This window comes from Pygoscelis adeliae, unplaced genomic scaffold (assembly GCF_000699105.1).
Source record: "Pygoscelis adeliae isolate BGI_AS28 unplaced genomic scaffold, ASM69910v1 Scaffold187, whole genome shotgun sequence".
Lineage (NCBI taxonomy): Eukaryota > Metazoa > Chordata > Aves > Sphenisciformes > Spheniscidae > Pygoscelis > Pygoscelis adeliae.
The window spans coordinates 297,836-319,311 of NW_008825103.1; the positions used below are offsets into that span (position 1 = coordinate 297,836).

Consider the following 21,476-nt stretch of genomic DNA (forward strand, 5'->3'; position numbering starts at 1 on the left):
GTGTGTGCAGAGGTGGTGGACTTAGAAGTCCCTCTGGAATGAGGAAGACAGTGGGAGCTGAGAGTGGTGGATCTTGAGGCTGGCCTCCGCTGGGCCGCTACATCTACTGAGCAAAGAAGTTCAGGGCAGTGGGTCTGCAAATGCTTCAGTACACCTGCCCTTCCTTTTCTGTGGGAGCCAGCAAGTTCTAAGTTAGCAGCTGCAGGGAGATCTGCTCGGTGCCTTCAGAGGAGGACTATCTCCCACTAAGCACCACCAAGCTAGTCAGGCCGTGCCCTGGAAGCTGCGCTTAAATGAGCTGAAAATATAGTCCCATGCTGAAGTCATGCTTAAAAACATGATTCTTAGTGGGAGCTGAAGCTATTCAGTGCAGTGTAGGGTTTGGTCCTTTTTCTTCTGTGAGTTCCAATGTGACTTTTTTATTAAGCAAACCAATTGCTTTTTCTCCCTCATCATGAAAAAGCCACTGCTAAAACTTCAGCTTCCCCCATGTTTAATGGGGATTTTGAGTTTGTTAGGAGGGAAGAATCTGGTAGAGAAACAGACATCTGATTGCTATAAGCTGGGAAACAAATGGAAGGAACTGAAGTAACTTATTAAATTTTTCTTTGCTGTGAAAAATTTCTGCAGATCATAACCTGTCAATTTAAAGCAAATGGAGCAAGTCTTAAAAGGAAAACCTGAAACTCAACTTCATCTACTGCTCAGTATGTCTTTGGTAGGAGTGCCGGAGGCAGTGGAACATGAAGCAACATGAAAGTCAGGATAGGGTCTTGTCATTGCTTTGCTTTGAGCCTTCAACAGATACTGAAAGAGCAGTCGCTTGGAACAAGAATACACTCTGATCCTTGCCACGTGTTAAACAGTGGCACTAGCTCGGAGCTTATCTCAAGTAGAGATGCAATCGCAGGTCCCTTGGAAAGGATTCTCTGAGTGAGCTGCAGGAAGCCTCATGAAGCAGTCGTGATGTGTAAGAAATGAAGTAGTATGAACTAGTTTGTGGGACTGTCTCCTGTCTGTATAAATTGTGCAAATGATTCATCCTTTTAATTTCCTGTGTACTCCTTTCGGATCATCTTGCGATGGTGTCCACCTACCCTCAGTATTTTTCAGGTCTTGCCTCAGCTCTTAAAATTGATATGGTAGTTCAATGTACTCCTTCACCTCTCAAGAAATTTTAGCTTGGAAATGTACTGTCCCTGAATACTTCAGTTACACAAACTGCAGTGCTGGGTATGTGTAGTGTGGCAACTTTTGTGAGAACTTGGATGTGAGTGGCCGGTAGACGAAGTATAAGAAATGTGGTGATGCTTTTATGTACTTTATCCTGAGCTAGCTGTTCAAACTTCACTTCCAGATAGATAAACTGTATATTTCCTGGTGCAGAGAGAGGGCCTCAGACTCCATGAACGGGAGAGAGATGAGAGAAAGTTACTTGCTTTGCAAGACACATCCTGTATATACAAAATCTGTAATGTACACAAAATTTCTAAGTCAGCTGTCTGCCTTGCTGCTAACATGTAGCCTGAGCTTTACATGTATGCTGCCCCGGGTCAGCAAGATGGGCTCTTTAAGCTTCTTCAGCCAGTAAGGAAGGGTGGGATCTCCAGAGGGCAATTCAGAGCAGGAGCTTCACATAGATATTTGGAATCTGTCTTCTGTCAGAGCCAGGCTTTCTACATAGGCCAAAGAGAAAGTCAATAAATCAAGCTTCTTGGCTTGGGTAGCTAGTTTAGCCATCTAAAGTAGAGGATGTGAACCCCCAGTCTCAACTGCATAGTGTTTCTCATTACTTTTAGTGGCATATGATCATGCTTTCTACTTCTTTCTTTCCCCAAATGCATCTTTAAAAGGACTTAAATATATTTATTTTACTTAGCTCATGCAGATATTATTGGACAGGAAACACTTCATAAATAAATTACTGTTTTGTAATTGGCAACAGACTTTGTTATTTAGTAATTCAACAGAGCTTGGTAATGAGTACCTAGCCTCAGACCGTAGGTCATTCACACTAACACTGATTAGGCAGTAACCTTCTATTAAACTTCAGCATCCTGTTTGCTATTAGAATTCCCAAATTCAGTGGAAAAAAAAAATTACAAGAAATAGGCAGTTGCTGTGGTGAAATAATCTATCTGCATGCTTGTGGACCAGAATACCAACTGAAAGCTTCCAGCATTTGCAGAATTTCACTCCCCTTCTTCCCTTTGTTTCTAAAATGGCCCAGGTGACCTGCAGGGCCTCTCCTGGTTCTTGGACTCTAATGCATTGCCTGGCGGAAAGCTAAATTAATCACAGGTAGTGCTAAGTTCAGCTCTGTCCTGATAGGGATAACTGTGACAAAGCCATGCTTCCACAAGGATGTGTTGCATTTTTTTTATTTGGCATGTCAACAAATATTAACAAGAGATCCTCCCAGGAGCCTGTGTGAAGCTGGAACATAACTGGAGCCCCACAGAGTACAACAGGAGACTGATTTGGGAATCTGAGCTTGGTCATTAAGTGTGTGCTGCTAAAGACAATGGGGTGCTTCCTCACCAAGAGTGAGCATGTGCTTCAAATACTTTTCTGCATGGGTGCCAAGGCAAGCTGCTTTGCCGCCTGCAGTTAGTTACCAGGTAAACCAGAACTGCTGTAGTCCTCCCTGTGAAAATGAGGATGTGGAGTCAGTTCTCCCATGTCTGCTGTTGGAGCAGTTTATAGGCACTCAGCTGGGAGATTGCATCACCACTCTTGCATGTTATTTTGCTTTCCTGGGGAGCCAGCCGGCAGTGAATGAAGTGCACCTATAGCCCACACAAGGCTGTGCAGTCCTTGGGGAAATAAGAGAACAGAAGATTTGATGAAATCTTCTATGGTGATTACGTTGAAGTCCTTTTTGAATATATTTTTATAACGAGGAAGAGACATAAAGGAATTCTTTTGCAATAGTTACTGCTGCCTGATTTTCACTTTAAGTTAGGATGGGTGCTTGGAGCATTGGAAACTTATTATTTGAAATCAAAATAAATATTGCAGTTGGCACTGTAAAAAGTGATTAAGACCAGCTTTTTATAGTCATGTAAATGGATTGGATTGGACTGGAAGGGAGGTCTGCATCATCTAATTGAGACACCTGCTATTCTACCCCCCATCTGAGCTGGCTTACAGCATGAAAGTTGGCAAATGACTGAATAGAAGTAATGAATTTCGAACTTAATCGTGTGAGGTTTTACTTGATTTTTTAAAAAAAAATGAAAATATTGATTGTATTTTTCATGCATTTGTTCTCCAGCTCATTTGCCTACTTCTTCTCTTTCACTTCATTGCTGAAAGGCAATGAGGAGAAGAAATACATATCAAAACTTTTGGGGAAGCTGAGGGAGAGGGGAGCAGAATCTTAGGGGGAATTTGGAAAAATGTGAAAAGATTCTCTTAAAGGAGACATTTTTCAGTGGAGAGGAAAAATACTTGGAAAAACATCAACTCTTAGTTGCGCTCATTAGCCCTGGCAGTCACTGGGAGAAAAATGCTGTATCTTCAGAGAAGCAGAACCTGGAATGAGTAAGGGGTGGGCAGTAGAGGACTGACAGGAGATGGGTGGATAGCTACAGATGGATACTTTGGAAGTGTGTTCTTACAGTCCTCTTTATTTTTTCTGTATTTTCCTTATTCTGCCTTTCAAATTCTTCTAATGCTTTTCAGTTCAGTTCTCAACTGTTGAATTTCTCTTTTTTTCCACTTGACAGTTCCTGTATATCCTTGTTCCTGCAAATCTTCTTTCTCCTCACTTGTCAGGCTGCCAGCAGCTCAGACGGTCCTGGTTCCTTCAGTCCCTTGGTACTCTTTCAGTCTCTATCAGCCCTGCTTTTAAGTAACTCAAACTTTTGTTTAAAAGTTTTTAAAAAAATAAATCATGGCTCTATTTGTACCTTCTGCAATTAGGTATTTGAGGCAGAGAGCCATGATTTTGGAGAAAAAAATAGATTATCTTTTTCGTACAGAATTTATTGTATTTGTTGCTGTTCTTTCCTTACAGATGTTTCAATTTAAAGTTGGGAAAATAATTTTCACGTTGGATTTGAGTCATGATGCTTGGCTGACATTTACTTGCCTCTTGGAGCTGACCTAAATTTTGATCAGTATTACCTCGTCTAGGGGCTGTTCAGCCCAGAGCTGAACACCCACAGGTCTCGGTCACTGCTGCTGTTCTCACAGGGGCTTATGGACACTGTCACAAGTTTGCTGACTGTGTGCAGTGAAGAATTTGAGTTGGTCTTCAGAGCAGGGGGAAGGCTGCTGCATGCAAATAACAGCTTGAGCAATTTTAGGACTATATGGCACAGTACCCAACTCTAGCATGTTCCTCATGCCTTGCAAGCAGTCTGCCAAGCCTGATGCTGAAGTATTTGTATAAATTGCTGTCTACATGTAAAGTCGTTAAAAGCAGTGCCAACTCTTATGAAGACATACTGCTTAATTTAACTTTGGTTTAAGTAAAGAGCAATCGTCCATACATCTTGATTTGAAATCACAGTGCAATTTTGAGGATGCACTCAGGTATGCTGTCATAGATGAGATTAAAAACGTAAGAAGTTTGAACCCCTGTACCGAGGCTTGAGAAGTGGCTGTGTAGATATTCCTAGGATGTTTTAATGCAGAGGTAAACAGCTTAGCTTAAACTTGTGACATTTGTTTGGAGTTTTGGGCTCCAGAATAATTTTGGGGAGGGAGGTGTAACTGCAAAGGGAGAGCAATGACATTGCCTTGCTAACACTTCAGAGTGCACCTTAGTTGTTACAGATCATAGTCTGCATAATAACTTGTACCACGGGTAAAGGCAAGTTTGTGCTGAGATACTGGAGAGCGTCAGCATCCGTTGCCTTCCTCCATAGCAATAGTTTGCTGTGGAAGAGCAATGACACCAGTGTGGTTGGTTTAAAGTGAAAAGCTAAGATGGCATAATTGTGGCATGAATGCGAAGTGCAATGTTGAGTTAAGCATTTGCGTGAGAACAGGTGCACTCTCTCACGCTTTGAGTTGTGTTCCTACAGAAACAAGTCTGAGATACTTCATGACATTTTTTCTGTCTTTTAGATTTTGAAGAAATCCTGTATAGAAATTCTGGCAGCAGAGCCTTCCAGTATATGTGCAGGGGGTAAGTATAAACTGAGGCCCTAGTTGTTCATGTTGCCTAAAATACATCTTTCTGTCCATCTCTAATTGCTGGAGAGTGCAAAAGGAACTAATTAACTGGAGCTAAATCTTTTGCTTTTTTGGTGAATTTCTTTTTCATCTTACAGTAGCTTACACATTTCCCATTTCTGCCAAATGATGTCAAATGGGATTTTTTTACAGAAAAGGCTTGAATTTGACAGTTTTGCCTAACTGTGTTTCGGTCAAACCAGTCTGTCTTACTTGGACTATGCCAAACTTGAAGTAGACATGCTGCAAAATTACAAACCAAATCGGAAAATAAAACTCTGATTGGAGTTTTGCAAATTCATCATCTCAGCGGATTGTTGAGGGAAGTGCTGCTTAAGAAACTAGCAAGAAAGACAAATGAGCACACTTTGATCTAAAGGCTTCTAATATTCTTTGAACATTTCTTAGGCATTTAGGGTTGATACAGCGACTGTGAGAGGACTAGAATTTAAGCATCATTCATCTGACTTGTGTGAATCGTACTGCCCCTTCTTTGTGTGCTTGTTCTAATATGATTGTGCTATGTATACTGTGGCTTTAAAGTCCTGGCAAGTACTTCTGCATTCAGCAGAACCCAGCCTTTTTTGAAGAAAGCTTGAGAACCATGTTAGCCCCTTCCATCTGCTTCCTGTGAATTCTTCACATTTTATGAAGTGTATCCTAAGTGTTTATTAAATGTGTAGCAACTCATTAAGTAGAGAGGTTGGTAGCAGAGCTGAGGTTTGCGGAGAAGGATGAGTCCCTAACAAGTTCTGCATCTTCCTTTTTCTTAAATCGGTAGTCCCAATAAGAAAGCCAGTTACCATTACTTCTTTGTTTTCACTTCCAAAGCAGCTGCTTTAATCGTCCTTCCTGGATCTCTTGTTCCTGGAGCAACTGCCTGTATACCTAAACATATATAGGTAGTCATGTTTTCCTAGCAGATGCAAGACGCCAGGCTAAATGCCCAATAAGTACCAGGCATCAGTTTTGCATTCCACGCATGCCACTACAGTAGTTTTGTTGTTTGAAGCCAGGATGGCATAATTGACATGAATTATAGTACTTAGTCATCTATTTCTCATTTTGGCTGGCCATTTAAATAGTTCCTTTGTTAAAAAAGGCTCCAAAACAAGGCTCTGTCTACCTTAACATGGTAGATGGTTGTTGTCATGACAGTCTCTGATATAGTGCAGTGATGTTCCATAAATGCTTGGGAAAGGAAATGAAATTGTATAACGTTCAGACCCACTTTACACTCTTACAGATTTTTTTTTAAAATATATTTACATACTTAGGTAAGTGATAAACAACGATGCTTATGTAATGTCGTAAGCCAGAAAGAAGATGACTTGTAACGACCATTTATAACCATCTTTAACGTTTTCTAATATGCTTGGCAGTTGCTTATACATCTCATCACTCCCATTCATTGTGTCTTAATGAGAATGTAGGGGTAATGAACAGCTGTATCCAGCAGAGCCAGCTGAGAGGAAATGTAGAAGGGTTTTATATAAACCGTTCTCACTGCTTCTTTTGTGAAGTACTGGCCAAATTCCAATGTTAACCTTGAAAAATGCCAACAGTTATTTAGATGCTCAATTCAAGGCCTCATCTCTGAGTTCGGGCAAATACTCCATTGCTCTCGAACTGCAGCTTATTTAATCACTTAGGACTTTGAGACTAATGAAAGTGCCATTGAATATGAAAGTTATGTGCCTTAGTGTAAAATAAATTTTACAGGTATAGCTCTGATACCTTGTGTTTTCTTGTTTCTGTGCACATCCTTGAAAAGCAGTGGCAGTTTTTGCCTTTTTTTTTTTTTTTTTGGAAGGAGAGAACATGAAGGCTCCATGTTACCTGAGGCCACTCTTGCACTGCAGACTGGTCCCAGACACTTGAGTAATGAATTTCAGCAGCAACACATCATTCTGAAATGCCAGTTTCTTGATGATTTGGTTTTGCATCAGTACAGACATGCAGGGTGCATACTGTATCTGTTCATTTCAGTCTCAAGCAGAGACAAGATCCCCGTGGTTAATCTGACATCATTGATATGCTGTTCTTTGACTGTACTTGAACTCTCATTCCCCAGCAGTTGAGACTTCTGTGATTTCTCTTAAGTATTCATCAGCCCCCGCACTCCAGAACAGAGCTGCTCTTCCCCTGTTCTTCCCAAATGCTCTTGGACAACGCATAATGGGCCTGCGAGGCAGCTTCCCTGGCTAGATGTGGTGGGATGATTTGCAGCTTGGCTGTAAATGAGTGGGACCTGGAAGAGAGCCCAAATTCCAGAGCAAATCTGCTTTTTTTGACAAGTACAGTGTGTGAGTCCTTAAGGGAGATGAAAGAAGATGGGGACTGTAAAGTGCAAGGCGAAAACTTTGAATCTGCAAAAACTAGGTTCCTTGTTGCTCCTGGGAAGTTTAAAACCAGGGTGGTTCTTCTGATGCACTGTAATTACTCCTGCATTGTCTCGGACAGTGAAACATTTTGTGTTCAAACCACATTCACCAGCAAAACATCAGTGGGGATTATCTGATTGCCTCTCCTAGATAGTAACAGGAATTGTGGGGGCTGTTTCCTTCGCCATGGGGAACTGCAGAGTTTGAGTTCCTATGTCTGCTGCCAGAACTTTTCTGGGACTATGGCCCTGTTTCAAAATCTGAAAGTCTGAAAATGGTGCTTTCCTTGCAAGGCAGTCTTAATGCTGGTGGCTGCAGGAAGTTTGTAAACGTTTCCCAGTACTAGGTTCAAGTAGCTGGAATAACAAGGGGCGGTAGACGGTGGTCTGAAAGACTTGTGAGGATATGATCTCATTGCTCAGCCCTGCTTGTTCCAAAAAGGACCACTCAGTTCAGCACTCAGGTGTTGGTGACTGTTCTTGATGCTTTCTGCTTGCACTGCAGCTTGCGGTGACCTTGCAGAGCCGATCTGGAAGAATAGCGAAGAGGAAGACTTGGAGAAACACCCACAGATTCTGAGATCATAGCCTTTGTCCAGAGACTAGAAAGCTGCTCGGTTGATGAAATCCCTTGTTCATTGTATCCAGCCAGGGACTCATGGTCATTGTACAGGCTAGTAGGGCAGGATGTGACAAAACTCATGGCAACCGATACAATTTTGCAGTTACCTAGGAAAGTAGCACTTGAACTTCTCCAAGTTATCTGTCACTGGAAGATTTTTTTTTTCTTTCCATGCAAAGATACTCTTGCCTTTCTTCACCTAAAACTTTCTGCCATTTAAAATGGCAACTTGGGGAGGGGAAAGCTCAGTGTCTCTGAAGCTTAATGTTTTCACTGCAGGTTAGTTAAAATGTTTGTTGTGATTATTTCCTGTTTCTGAAAACTCAAGTTGAAATTGCGTAGGGAGAGAGTGGAAGTTCAATTTTTAACAATTTTTAAACTTAATTGTTGAACTGCAAATTTTAGCTCAAGAGATCTCAAGTGAAAACTTCTGATATGCATGCCTTGTCTAAATGACCATTCTTTGCCTCCCTATATATTAATAATCTACTCTCTCTTTTGCTACAGAGTCGTTTCAGGTTGTTGTGAGAGGAAATGGATTTCGACATGCCCGTAATGTTGACAGAGTGCTCTGCAGTTTCAGGATCAATGACACGGTTACTCTCAGTAAGCTGTTTTGATTATTCCCTGCACCCCCCCATCCCCCGACTCTGCACTGGCAGGCATTTGCTTGCAAAACATTTTGGATCTTCAAATATGTTGACTGTGAAGGTAATAATTATGAGATGAGGAGCTATTAAATTTGCAGAATGCAGAAGAGGGTTTTTTTTTTTTTAAGAGAAAAATTGCTGGTGGTATTGTATGCTGTGACTCTGACAGCAAATATGTGAATAGATAAGCTCGAGCAGTGGAGGGGACAAAATATAGAAGACAAACTTGCCGGTAAAGACTATCTATATGTGTCTTGCTGGCTTATGTATGTAGTGAGATTAGGTCTGTTTCTCTCCTTACCTATATTTTGTGGTGCTTAGCAGGCCTGGTCATGCAGCTTAAGTAAACACTCTTGTTGGAAGCTGTATTGGAGCAGGGGCTAAGGCATTGCTGTGCTGCTGTGGATGCGGCTTGGAAAGATGTTTCCTCTACAGAGTTCACCCAGCAGAAGAACCAAAGTAAGAGAAGCAAATTAGACCCTGAGTGTCTGGTCTCCTCGTGAAGTGTACTGAGAGCCATTGAGCTGGAAGAACTAATGATCCTATTGTTCTCATCTGTCATGCCACATAGGAAACCAGAAAGCATAACTCATAGCTAATACCACCAGAATTCATCTTTTCTAAGATGGAATCTATTCAGAAGCTGCCTGATTGTTTTGGAGGCGGTTCTGACCCTTTTGAGTACAAAATAAATGCATGAATTAGTCTATTATGAATTAGACACATGAAAGTCTAATGGCTCAATGTTGGACTTGCTCGTGCTTTGAGCATCTGTGTAACTTGCTCTTTGGAGCAGGGGAACAGTTTACTAAGGCTGTTTGCCCTGTGAGGAATGCCACTGAGCATCCAGGGCAGGTATGTTTATAGGACAGTGAGGGTATGTAATTTGTCCTGAATGGCTTTTGTACTGTTATGCTTGCCCTCTCCGTAGCAGACAGGTTCTGGAATTGCCAACTTTTGTGTCACTAAGCGGAAGGCTCGGCTGGCTGTGGTTCATGTTTGCTTAATTTAGATATGGTGAGTGTTGAGAGCATGAAGAGCAGAAGCTGGAGGTCTAAGTGTCCAGGGAGGAGCAGGTGGCACTGGAGAGGGGAATAGGGAAGGAGAGGGATCTGAGTAAAAGCACTGGGGTGGGGGGGATATGGTGAATTAACTGTTTTGGAGGCATCTCCGTGCAGCCTGGAGAGATAAGTGCTGGAGATGTGTGAACAAGTGGGAGGTGGCTTTCAAAAAAGAACAGCAGAGGCAGCCACAGATTCATGCTTTTCCTTTTAAGCGCCATAAAATTGGACCCAAACCTGTTGTGTGGCCAGAACTCCTTAAATCTGGATTGTGGCTGCATTTAGGTGTAGAACCATGTTTGGTTTCTCCCCAGAGTTCAGATCCAAAGTTTCGTTTGGATCATATGTGTTATAAAGTCTCTTGTAGTTCTCTAGAGCTGGGCAGGAAACCTTCCCTTCTCTCTCCACCTGGAAGGTTCCAATGGAAATGAAATTGCTGTTCAAATATTTAGAAGTTTTCTTTTCATCAAAAGTCTGAAGCTGTGTGGTGCAAACCCAAAAGCCTTTGGATTTGGTTGCTGGAAGCTGACAGTTTGCAGCATTCTTAGTTTGCATGTCTACTGTCTTAATTTAAAATGTGAATATCCCATATCAAACATGCAATTTGGGTGAAAATTTCCACTCTGGAGGAGCTACTTTCAGTTCAAGAGAAGATTTTTCAAGCAGTTGTATTTCATGCTATGAAATGCATGGACATGTATAGTGGAAGTTATAGGAGTTAAAGACCACCACTCAGCGTGACAGAAGCCCCGAAAGTTGCAAGATTTAGGAGTGCCCATGTCACTCTGTTGTAGCTTGGCCTGGCCTTGTTTTAAGTCCTGAACATCCCTCAGACCGGATATCCCTTTGAGAGATTTGTGCTGTTGATGATCTCTAAAGCAAGACTGATTGGGTCAATGTGTGCAGCATTTCAGTTTTAGGACCACCAACGGCCAGATTTGCAACCTGTGTGGGAGGGGATAAGAGCTAGGTTTGGTCCTTCCTTGGTGGAAGGACATCATTACTCTACTTCCCCAAATTGCTTTCCATTTCTTCTATAAATAGCTTTCAAGAGCTGTAGCACAAAGGTCTTTGAGCGTGAGTTCACAAGGCCTGAAAAACTTGGATCTCAGGCTTAATTTGAACTTTTTATTAGGAGCTTTAAAATAGATCTTTATCTTGAAGAGAAAAAGTGTTGGAAGCTGTTTATGAAATTAGTAAACTCTACTACCCCTGGTTTACAGATGGGGGAACTGAAGTTACAGTACTGAAGGTAGCTGCTCCAAGTGACCTAATTGCAGACAAGCATGCAGATGTCCTGACACCCAGCCTAGTACTCTTCCTACTGGTTTATGGGTCCTCTTCAGAAGCTAGAGATTTGATGCAGGTCTCCTTTCTCGATCGCCTGTTCTTCATTCATTTCTGCCTCCATATCCATCCAACAATGGTCCTTCTAATGGCACCCTTTGCATTGTGAGTCCAGAACAGGACTCTGAGCCTGAATGGAAGGTAAAAGTAGCTACTGTTCCTGCCAGCTTTGTGAGGTAGGAAAGTGATATTAATGCTAGCCTTCTTTTGTCTCCTACGTAAAGTCTTTTCAGCACTTGATTTGCTGTTCCACTTTTTCCTCTGGAGAAGACTACTTGCTCCCTTGTCATTAGGTTGAAAATCACCTCTGTTACCTGAGGCTATGCTAGCTGTGACCTGCTGTTGCATCCCAATTGCTCAGCTTCCTCAGAGCTGGCCGGCTCTAGAGCAAGGCATTCATTCCCAGAAACATCCTAAAGTCTTCACAGAGCTAAGAATATAATCTATCAGTTTTCCACTATTCAGTGTGCCCTGTCTATGGAGACACAAAAACATCCAGTGTTGCCAATGGGAGGAACTGTTTGCGAGGGTTACCTCACTCCCAAACACTGTGAGCTGGTGTTGGTGGGGGTGAGGAGGAAGACTCCTTCCTCTCTTTTTCTGTGCTGACCACTTGTCTGGCTGAGTAATTTATTATGGTGTCTGCCATCATAATTTCATAGTAGCTTTCAGGAAAGATCAGCTTATCTTGATGCAACCCATGGGCTTTTTTTGTTTGAATCTGTCTTCCTGTGTCCACAAAATGACTGGAAAATGAGGATGAGGGCCAAATATGTTCCCTGTCTTCTGACCTGATGCATTTGTTGTGTCCTGAATCGATGCATAGGTGAAAAGTGAGCTCATTCTCCTTGGCACTGCACCAAGACTTCTCAGTTTGTTTTGCACAGCACTAGATTGTTTGATGCAGTGACCTGGAAGCAAGAGGCCACAAACTCAATTTCTGAGTTCAAACCATTCCCTGATTGAGGGAACTCAACAGTTGCTCATCAGTGTTCTCAAACCCAAGTCTCTTTTGGTGGGAACTGGCACAGCTCTGTTAAGTTTAAGTTGCTCCAATGTATCTCAGTGTTTCGCTTTACTGGAGCCTGCAGCTCCAGCCTGAGTTCTCAGTGTGCCTTTGTGGCAGTTAGCTGCAAGCAGCTTAACATAAGAGTTAAGCGAATGAGAATTTTATGGAAACCTTATGGAGATTGGATAGCCTAGCTGGTTTTGTTTGCTTGAAACCTCCCAGCCTCTGATTGTATCGGGGAGGGAGGTATTTTTAAAGATAACACTAAGCCAGCAGTTCCTGAAACCTTAAATTATCCCAGATGAGATGTAGACCAGCACAGCTAGGACTTGCTGAGGTTAAGGGCATGAGCTAATAGATTTTTATTGCGATTATTGGCAGAGAAAAGTGGCAGGTGAAGAGAGCATCAGCTCATAATGCTCATAGCTATGGGATAAAAAAAAAAGGAACATCTGTAGAAACCATGAAGAATATTTGGCTGAGCAGAACTGTAATCAGATGCATGTTCAACAGCAGGGTGTTTTCTGCCAGCAGCAGGACCTAGGAGAATTGGTTTCAGACTGCACAGAGTTAAAAGTAATTATACAGTGCAGTGACTTATGACTGCTTTGTGGTGCTAAAGTGTCTTTGTCTGCCCAGATTGTGCAGGATCCAGCAAAGATAGTTCTGGGCATAGAGGCAAGCTCTGTCCTAGGCAATTTAAAACTGAATAGAGAGATGAAAGGTTGGTGAGGAAACAGCATGCACCACAGCAGAGGTGGGGCTAGATCTTTTGCATTCTAGTGAATGCTCTGGATGCTTGGCCAAAACTGATCCTTTGCACAAACTAGCCTGACTTTTTTTTTCCAGCACCAAGTACCAGAAGCGAGGGAAAATGATGCAAAGACAGTGGGAGCAGGACTTTGCCAGGTATCAGTGGAGAGTGAGCTGTATAGGGAACTGTATCCCAAAACTGCCCGACAAATGCCTTCTAAAAATTGTCTTCCACTTTAAAGCCTAGCAGGTTTCTCCATTTTTCCCCATATTTCCTTTTTCCTGGCAGCACAGTGCTTTTCTTGTGATATCTTCTTTACTTTCTCACAGCCTGGTCTCTCTTAGCACAGGAATGTTTTGCTTTGCAGTTCCACTCTCTAATTCCTGATTTCCCCACTTGATCATGTCACTTTAACCCTCCGCTGAATCTTTTCCTTTTATTTTCTTATAGTAGCTTTTCCCTCTTTCTACTGTGGTACTAGAGAATGTCCATCACTGTGCACAAACTTCATCAGGTGTTTCGGGGAGTGTGACCTTTATGAAGGATGCAACCTATGTCTCTAATTTTTCCTAGGTGAAAACATACACTAAGGTGAACTTGGCATCCTATTTTGAAGGGTGGTTCAAGTCCTTGCTGGACAAAGAATATGAAAACAGGAGAAATGGTCACACTTCCCTCAGATGCTCTCCTAGCCTTCAACAACTTGCAGTGTAGGAACTTTTAAAACAGGATTCCTGTGTGTTCACCTCCAGCAGACTTCTCTGCAGCTGTCCAGGCCGAGTGTGGAGGAACAAGCACAGAGCAGTCAGGAAACTTGGGCTAAGTGAGGAGGAGAATCTCTGTGCAATGTGGAGTGCTTTACCAGGCTCACTTATTTGTAATGTGTGCTGCTGGGGGACCAAGATGGTTTCTCACTGTGACATTAGTATATCTGTGCAAATAAGCATGACAGAGCTTACGGTAACAGCTCTGAGATTGGAGTGGAGCTGTTGCAGTGCTGGACCAAGACTCCTGCCTGGGAGTGACCTTGCTGTACTGCAGCATGTGCTGCTCTCCTGAGCTGCCAGTTGTGAGCATGAGCAAATTAATAGCGTCGTGCTTTGCCAAGTTCTACTAGTAGTCTTGAAGCTATGTGTGCTTGTTGAACAGAACTGTATGCACAGCAGATGAAAAAGCGATTCCTTCCAGATCCCTTCTCTCCATCTAGAGATTGTTATGAATGTGATATCATTGTTCTGTGCTTATCTGTCTCTTCCCCCCATCCCCTAACTCCGCTCTGAATGGCTTTGGCATTCAAAGCTCATGTGTCCCTACACAAAGCAGAGCAACTATAGTGTGATCTCAATGTGGTTTTCATTACAGCATTAACAAAACATTTCTTATTTATGGGTCTTTCTCATTGGCAGTTTCTCTAGCTCAGAGAGTGTTCCAGTGTCTTTCTACATTCCTATCTCTCCACAAAATGGGTTTGAAATAAAAACTTTGCTTGCAGAGTTGTCACAAGGAGTGGCATAAGAGGGGGAGTCACTAGGATGAACAGAGATTGTGCTTTGGTAGGTGGTGCAGAGAATTATGGAGGTATTTCTCATCTGAGGTGACAAAGGGACAGTGGAAGCGCTCAGGCTCACGATGGCTCAGGGCTCCCCATCTCGAGTGGCCTGAGGTACAGAGGAGAACAGCTGCCTTAGCACAGATGTTCCTGAGGGAATCTTATGTGAGAGTAGCCAGACTCCCACCCCTAATTTGGCTGTACTAGTCTGATAGACCAGAGTCTTCTCTCCTATAGTAACAGAAGGTCAAAGTGTTTTCTGAGATGTACTTTAGTTGAACACAAATCATAAATACCGGGATAACAGAAGGCAATTGTTAGTCTGTGATATATGGGAAGTTTGGCAAACAGCTTTTGCAGCCTTTTCTGGTCTAAAATATTGCTGATATTGCGAGTCCAACAATCAGCACTTGCGATATTGCGGTGGCAATTTGAAAATATTGTGTTTTCTTAAACCCTTCTGCAAGGGATCTTTGCAGTCAGTTTTCAGTATGCCAGTCGGTTCTTGGATGAACTATTAACCAAAGAAAAGGCTGCTAATTTTAGCTTGGTTATATGGCTAAAAAGGTACCACGATCTGTTCTGGTCACCCTCTTCGGGTTTTTGTACCTCTCTTTTATTGAGGTTTGCTCTTCTGTGTTAAAACATCATGCATATATTGAGGCTTTTATTATTATGGTTGGGAAGTACTCCAAGTCTTGGCTTGCCAAAAGGTTACACCCTGCTAATGGCAAAAGAATCTATTCACTAATGCTGGGAATAATAGATTTTACAGGCTACAGATAGTTGTTAAAAGGTGTAGGAATGCTGGGTAGCAAATTACAGGAATTTGAGCAGTAGAGGGTACCTTGTTGGAAGGGCATCCACAGAAAACAGATGTATTTTTGTGAGATGTTTGACCCTTCTTCATTTCTGCACACTGCTCTTGAATGGCTTATGCCTCAGGACTGACTAGTTTTAGTTGCCCATGAGTACAGTGTCCTGTGGGGGTTTTTTATACGGTGAGAACCTTATTTTGCTTGATGGAGTGATTAGAGGTGCATAGGTAAGGAGCAAATTGTGCCCATTACTGTGGGTGGACTTTCTCAAAAGTGAGGTATTGCAAGATTTCCTGAAGATGTCCGAGCTCTGCCCTTGATTGGTGTCTGAGATGCAATTGAGGCCTGGGCATTCTTTCCATAAAAATGGCAAAGGAGGCAAAGTGATTTCTTCATGGTTACACAGCTGACTAGCAGCCGAGCCGAGAACAGAAATCACTTCCTGGGCAGCAAAGTCAGCTACATTGAGTCGAGTGCTCTGGCCCCCGCCTTCCACAGCTCTTCCACTAGTACTGTCAGCTGAGAGGAGTCCAAACCACAAAATTCGGATTTTTGGCATGAGATCTAGAGTTTGGGAGCATTCAGGCCTATCTCTTACTGCACAGGAATACAGCAAGTTTTTTCTGTAGCAGACGAGAAAAGCGGCGTTCTTTCAAATGCATCCTGCAGATACAGATGTAATAGCAGATGAGAAGTGTTGTTTTATTTAGTTTCCCTATGTAAGTTTTCCAGGAAGGAGTCAGATGGCCAGAGTTATGCAAACCAAATGGATCTTCTTTTGTTTAGAGCAAAGGAAAATAGTCACTCATTTTTGTGGTGAAACACAAACATTCTCCAAACAAAATAATCTCTCCCTGTAGCCAGCCTGGCCAGCCATGAGTCCCCTCTTGGGACTCCGAGTCTGATAAACTTTCTAGACAGGCATAGACTTTAATGCAAGTTGGGGGTGGGAAGGGAGAGGAAGAGAAACAAAAAGCTAATGAGATCTAAGTAAAAGGACTTGCAAAATTAAGCCAGCTTTTGTTTTAGTGAACGCTAGCGTGGAGAATTCTTTGGCCTTTGCTGCCAGTGCTAACAAAGGAAAAAAACAAGACATTGGTCTTCATTCTCTTGGCATCTGTGCGCTGAGACAATGTCATCAATTTACAGGAGTTAATGATACCTTCATAAAATCAGGGTGAGAACAGAACTGCAGGGACAGACTCGCCACCACTGTGCGTCTTCCTTGCTTGTGCAAAGTGGGAAATGCTGCTGGTTTGATTTGGTAACTCTGTTGCAAAACTGAATGCCTGTATGTGATGCAAGCTCACCATAAATCCGGTGCCTGTGCTGTAGGCGATAGGAAGTGAGGGATGTGCGTTGTATCACTACGTTGCATGCTTTAAATGCCTATTGTCCATCTGCCTCTCTTTTAATGAGGAAGTAATCTTCTAGATAGTATGGGGCTAGCAAAGGAATACTCTGTGCTGAAAACATCTGCTCCTAATGTCTAGCGTAGTGGAAATGTTCGTATGTGTTCTTGTACTGAGGCTGTGGGAAAACAGCGATAATATGGTACTTTCCAGGCCAACAGCAGGAGCAGGGATCTAGAGAGATCACAGAATCTTGAAGACTGCTCTCAGTAGGTGAGCCATGATGCAGAAGCAAAGCCTGTCTGTGAAAACCGTATGGCTGGCTAAAATGTTTCACTTTCAGCTGTTTGCCTGTGTCAAAGAGTCCTTAACAAAATAGCTGCTGTGGGTAACCCAAATATTCAAGTGTGTATATGTAGGCATGGGATTTGCTGGAAGCTGGAAACGTAAGGAAAATGTCAGGGAAGGCTACAACTTTTCATTACCGTTTCATTTTTTTAATGGAGTGTAAAAAATAAACATTTCCTAACCTGCCTGAGGAAATAATCTTTTATATTGCTGCCAAAGAAATACAGTGGTATGAAATAGGGATTATAATGTGTGATAGGAATTACTAGAGCAATCTTACTGCTTTCTAAAATTTTGTATTCAGTGGAAACCTCTCTTTTAGGAACGTCTGGGAAAGAATGCTTGACTTAGTGAGTCCTGCTTCTGCATGAGGGGACAAACTCTTGCAGTCTGTATCGCTTATCTTTATGCCTCATCCACTGCAGTAAAATGTGCTGCGTGACCCTGCTTCTGAGTGAACCCTGCTGAGCTAACCACTGAGAATGAGGCCAGGATCAATAGTGCTCTACTGCTGTTGCCCTAATCATTATTAGACACCATCCATGTGAACAAATTTATCTCGGCAGCCAAGTGAAGAATGAACAAGGCTCACAGCTGATGTGGAAATTACTTTGGAGAAGGTTGCCACATTCTCTTTGGCTTGGGTCTCTTCATGGCTTTTCCTCTTTCCACTGGCACCTTAAATGGAATTTTAACTTGCACAAGTTTCCTCAAAAACAAAAGACCAGACAGTCAGAATAGCTCAGCTCTTCATTAGATGGCTAAACAATTTGGTTAAACTTTTATCCTTGCTCCTTTCCATTCCCTGTTGCTGTCAGTGATGCACTGAACACTAATCTTGCTTCCACATTGCCAGTGTTATGTGTACCCTGGGAAGTTAAGTGTGCTATGCAGTTGTGAAGAGACTTCAGATGGTTAGAGACCCCAGGTTTGCTGTCTGTATTTCTAATAGCAAAGCAAGGTGGTGATGAATTGTACTCCTGTTTCAACACGGCCCCATAGAATGAAGGTCTCTTCCACCCTGCATTATATAGAGATAAGATTGAAGATTTGCATTGAAGATGAGATTTGAAACCTACAGGTTTGAGAGGAGAAGGGGAAGGAATCTGTCAGGAGAGGAGGGGCTTTCAAACAAAATGAAAATTTTAGGAAGCTGGTAATATTTGGTAACAGCTCATTTCAGGTCTATAAGCATCTCTATAGAAGGCCCTGGAGATGGTTATAAGTACAGCTGGTAGAAAGCTTTCCAATGCAGTGACATGCTTCTGGAAAATGCTGATTCAGCAGAATCATCCCCTTCTGTGGGAACGTGTGGTTTCCAGTTCAAAAACCACCCAGCCTGTCTGCCTGGTTTTCTGCCAACCTGCCCGATCTCTAGTCTGCTGACAAATGGGCTGGGAAGTTCCTTGGGATCCCCATCTCTCCGGTGACCAGAGAGATGGTATAAAGTTCTGATTTAAGTCTACAAAAGAAGAGTATTAGCTGATGTTTGTGTTTCCCAGGCAATTGCCTATTGATAACTTTTCTCACTCCACTTTTAAAGCCATAGTATAATTTAGGTTGGAAGGTTTAATTTAGGTTCAGATGAGTCTGCCTTGAAGTGCAAAATTTTCCATGATATACAATTTTCTTAACCCAGCTATTTTCAATTATATGTAATCTGTTGCAACTCCATCTGGTCTCCTGTATAGAGCAGCTGTAATAATTTACTCTGACCATTCAAAAAGCTTTGTATCTTCAGTTTTATTGTGGCTTGGATGTCTGGCGTGATAGATTTCAACAGCACGAAGCAGCTGTAGGAATGGTGAGGGTGCTGCATGCAAGATGTGGGTCACGGGTGGCACAGGGCTTCTGATTGCCTTGAGGCATTCGGCTCTGCAGGGGCAGGTAGTCCTCAGCCCTTTTGTAGGAGTGGTGGCACAAAGGGCTTTGTGGAATGGTGTTTCACTGTGAGAATGATGGAGAGCTGTGACAGCCTGTAAAGAAGACTGTTTTCACGAGGGCTCTGCAAAGAAATGAGGAAGGAGGGTCAGCTGCTGTATTTCCCCATCTTTCTGGGGGGCAGGTAAATGTGAGGTGTTGAATTTTTTTTTTCCTGAGGTGCAGGGTATCTACTGTTACCTTGTATTTACTCTGTAACTCCATGGGCTGAAAGCATGCTTACAGTTACCTCTGAACAACTGCCATGCAGTAGCTTTTTATCCCTTATTCAGTATTTGATCTTGTTTATGTATCAAGAGTGAGGAAAAACATTATTTAAGCTTGGTCTTTAAGGCCTGTATTACTGACCAGGTAATAAATCCCAATATTTCTTTTTTCCAGATGAGAAACCTTTTGTAGTGGAAGATACCTACTTACTCTGCCCAGCACCTGTGCTACGAGAAGTTGGCATGTATGTTTTTTCTATGTACTCAGATATTTACTTTGCCCGTGGGAAAATGAGTCTGCATCGTCTCACTATATTCTATTGTTCTTACATGCATCCAATTCTGACATTGGATGCATGTTGGGTGCATCTCTTGTGCTTGTTGGGTTAATTGGCAGTTGTACATTGGAGCGCAGGGGAGAGAGCACCAACAGGCTGAATCAACCTGTACAAAAGGCTTTTCTGTGCATCAGGAGCCCAGGTTCCAGAGGATATTATCTAGTAGAGGATTGTGGACTAGCTGGCCTGACTTGGTTCTTGTGGTTTTTTTTTTTTTCAGGGAAGCAGCTCTCCAAGTCAGTATGAACGATGGTCTGAGCTTCATCTCTAGCTCCGTCATCATCTCCAGCACACACTGTGTAAGTTTCGATTCATGTGCCTAAAATGATTTAGTAGGATGGTGGTACTTAACAACAGATCTTTGTTATGCTGGTATTAGGGCTTCCAAGTTGAGTAAGCCTGGTGTGTGAAGGACCTGTTTCCCTCTTTTAAAGGTGAGCTTATGAGTGTGGGAATATGACACTTTGTGTATCATGTGTGCCATAACATGGCAAAGCTCTTGAGTCTTCAGTAAACACCTCAGACTCGTATCTGCTGTGGGATGCAGACTAGAACAGGACTAGCAGCCAGTGGTCTGGAGGTGACTATGTCTGCTTGTCCACTGCACAGTGAACAAGCAGTAAGTCTGCTGGCTTTGTTAGCTAGTCTGTTTCCTCTGCGGCAATGGTGCTGCTCATTGTGAAAGGCATATGGCAGTTGTGATCACACCCTTTGTCTGGAAACCAGTATGGTTGGCAAAAACATGTGGGGGTTTCTCCACTGAAGTCGCTGGCTTATAGCTGACGTCCTTGCTTGCCAGTAGTGAATTGCTGCACTCAGTCTCTGGTGGAATCAGGCAAAGGGACGATGAAACTATGTATAATTCATGGTATTGCTGAAGATGCTGCTTCTGCTAAGTCATGGCTGTTGGGAACAGAGCATGAAATGACTTGTGCTAAAGGGAGATAGTGGAGGAATTTGCTTTGAGTTCAGAGCAGTCCTTCATGCTTCAGTGTATTCAGCTTCTGTACAGGGAATGGTTGAGGCGCTGCTTTACTTCTCCCATATACTGACTTAAAATTTTTTGGGGAAGCCAGAGTAGTCTCGCCAGAAAGACTTGAAAATCTGTCCACAGCCTGCTTTTCTCCCTATCCAGTAAAGGCACATCGTGTTTCCGTACAGAGTAAGTGAAAGGCAAAGTTGTATAACATCGGATTACCAGCAGTATTCTGTTGTCCACAAAGGCTGATGCACAAGATGAGAAAAGTCTTTTGTGTCACTTGATCTTGATACATGTTCAACAAGGACAAGATTGTATGGAGAAACAGTTTTCAGAGCTTACATGAGGGGTTATATTCCAAAATTTACAAAGACTTCCTTATGCCTTAAAAGAAGGGAATTTATTTTATTAGTTAATTTTTTGGTTCAAGTTCTCTTTGCTCACTGGCAAAAATGTATTTGCATGTTGTCAGCAAATTACAGGAATATTTTCCTGTGTTTTGTTCGTATGAGGCAAGACCTGGGAAAGAATTCTTAGAGAAAAATTATTCCTTCCTGATATGCTTTCTTCTGGGGATAGAATTATTATTTCTAGGTTATAGGAGATGAAATATCTGTTCCTTTTCTATTGTTTTAATAGCTGTAAGGAAACTTTTGAAAATGCCTATGCTTCACGGCAGTGCCTACTACTCTAATGCCTCCAGACTGCGAAACTGGATTTGCAGTGCAGCTAAGCAGCCAGAATTCAAATCCAGATCCTACATCCAAACCTAGACGCAGCGACATTCAGTGGCTGCTTTGAAAATTATATCGCAGGCTTCACTAATCGAGGAAGTTTCTCCTGTGTAAACAGGCATTTTTGTTTTTGTAGTAGTGTTTATTTTTTTCAAGTTCTTTTTAAAGATGGAACTGTTTACTGAGACTACAATCATC

At 42.4% G+C, this 21,476-nt stretch overlaps 1 protein-coding gene across 1 annotated transcript in view; it reads left to right on the forward strand.

Annotated features, from left to right (window-relative positions):
- Positions 1–21,476, forward strand: part of ANTXR1 (anthrax toxin receptor 1) — a 105,441-nt gene that overhangs the window by 21,519 nt on the left and 62,446 nt on the right. Inside the window, exons 9-12 of the mRNA XM_009327212.1 lie at positions 5,080–5,140; positions 8,700–8,798; positions 19,403–19,472; positions 19,786–19,864. Coding sequence (XP_009325487.1) covers positions 5,080–5,140; positions 8,700–8,798; positions 19,403–19,472; positions 19,786–19,864 — 309 coding nt within the window. The remainder of the gene's footprint in view (positions 1–5,079; positions 5,141–8,699; positions 8,799–19,402; positions 19,473–19,785; positions 19,865–21,476) is intronic.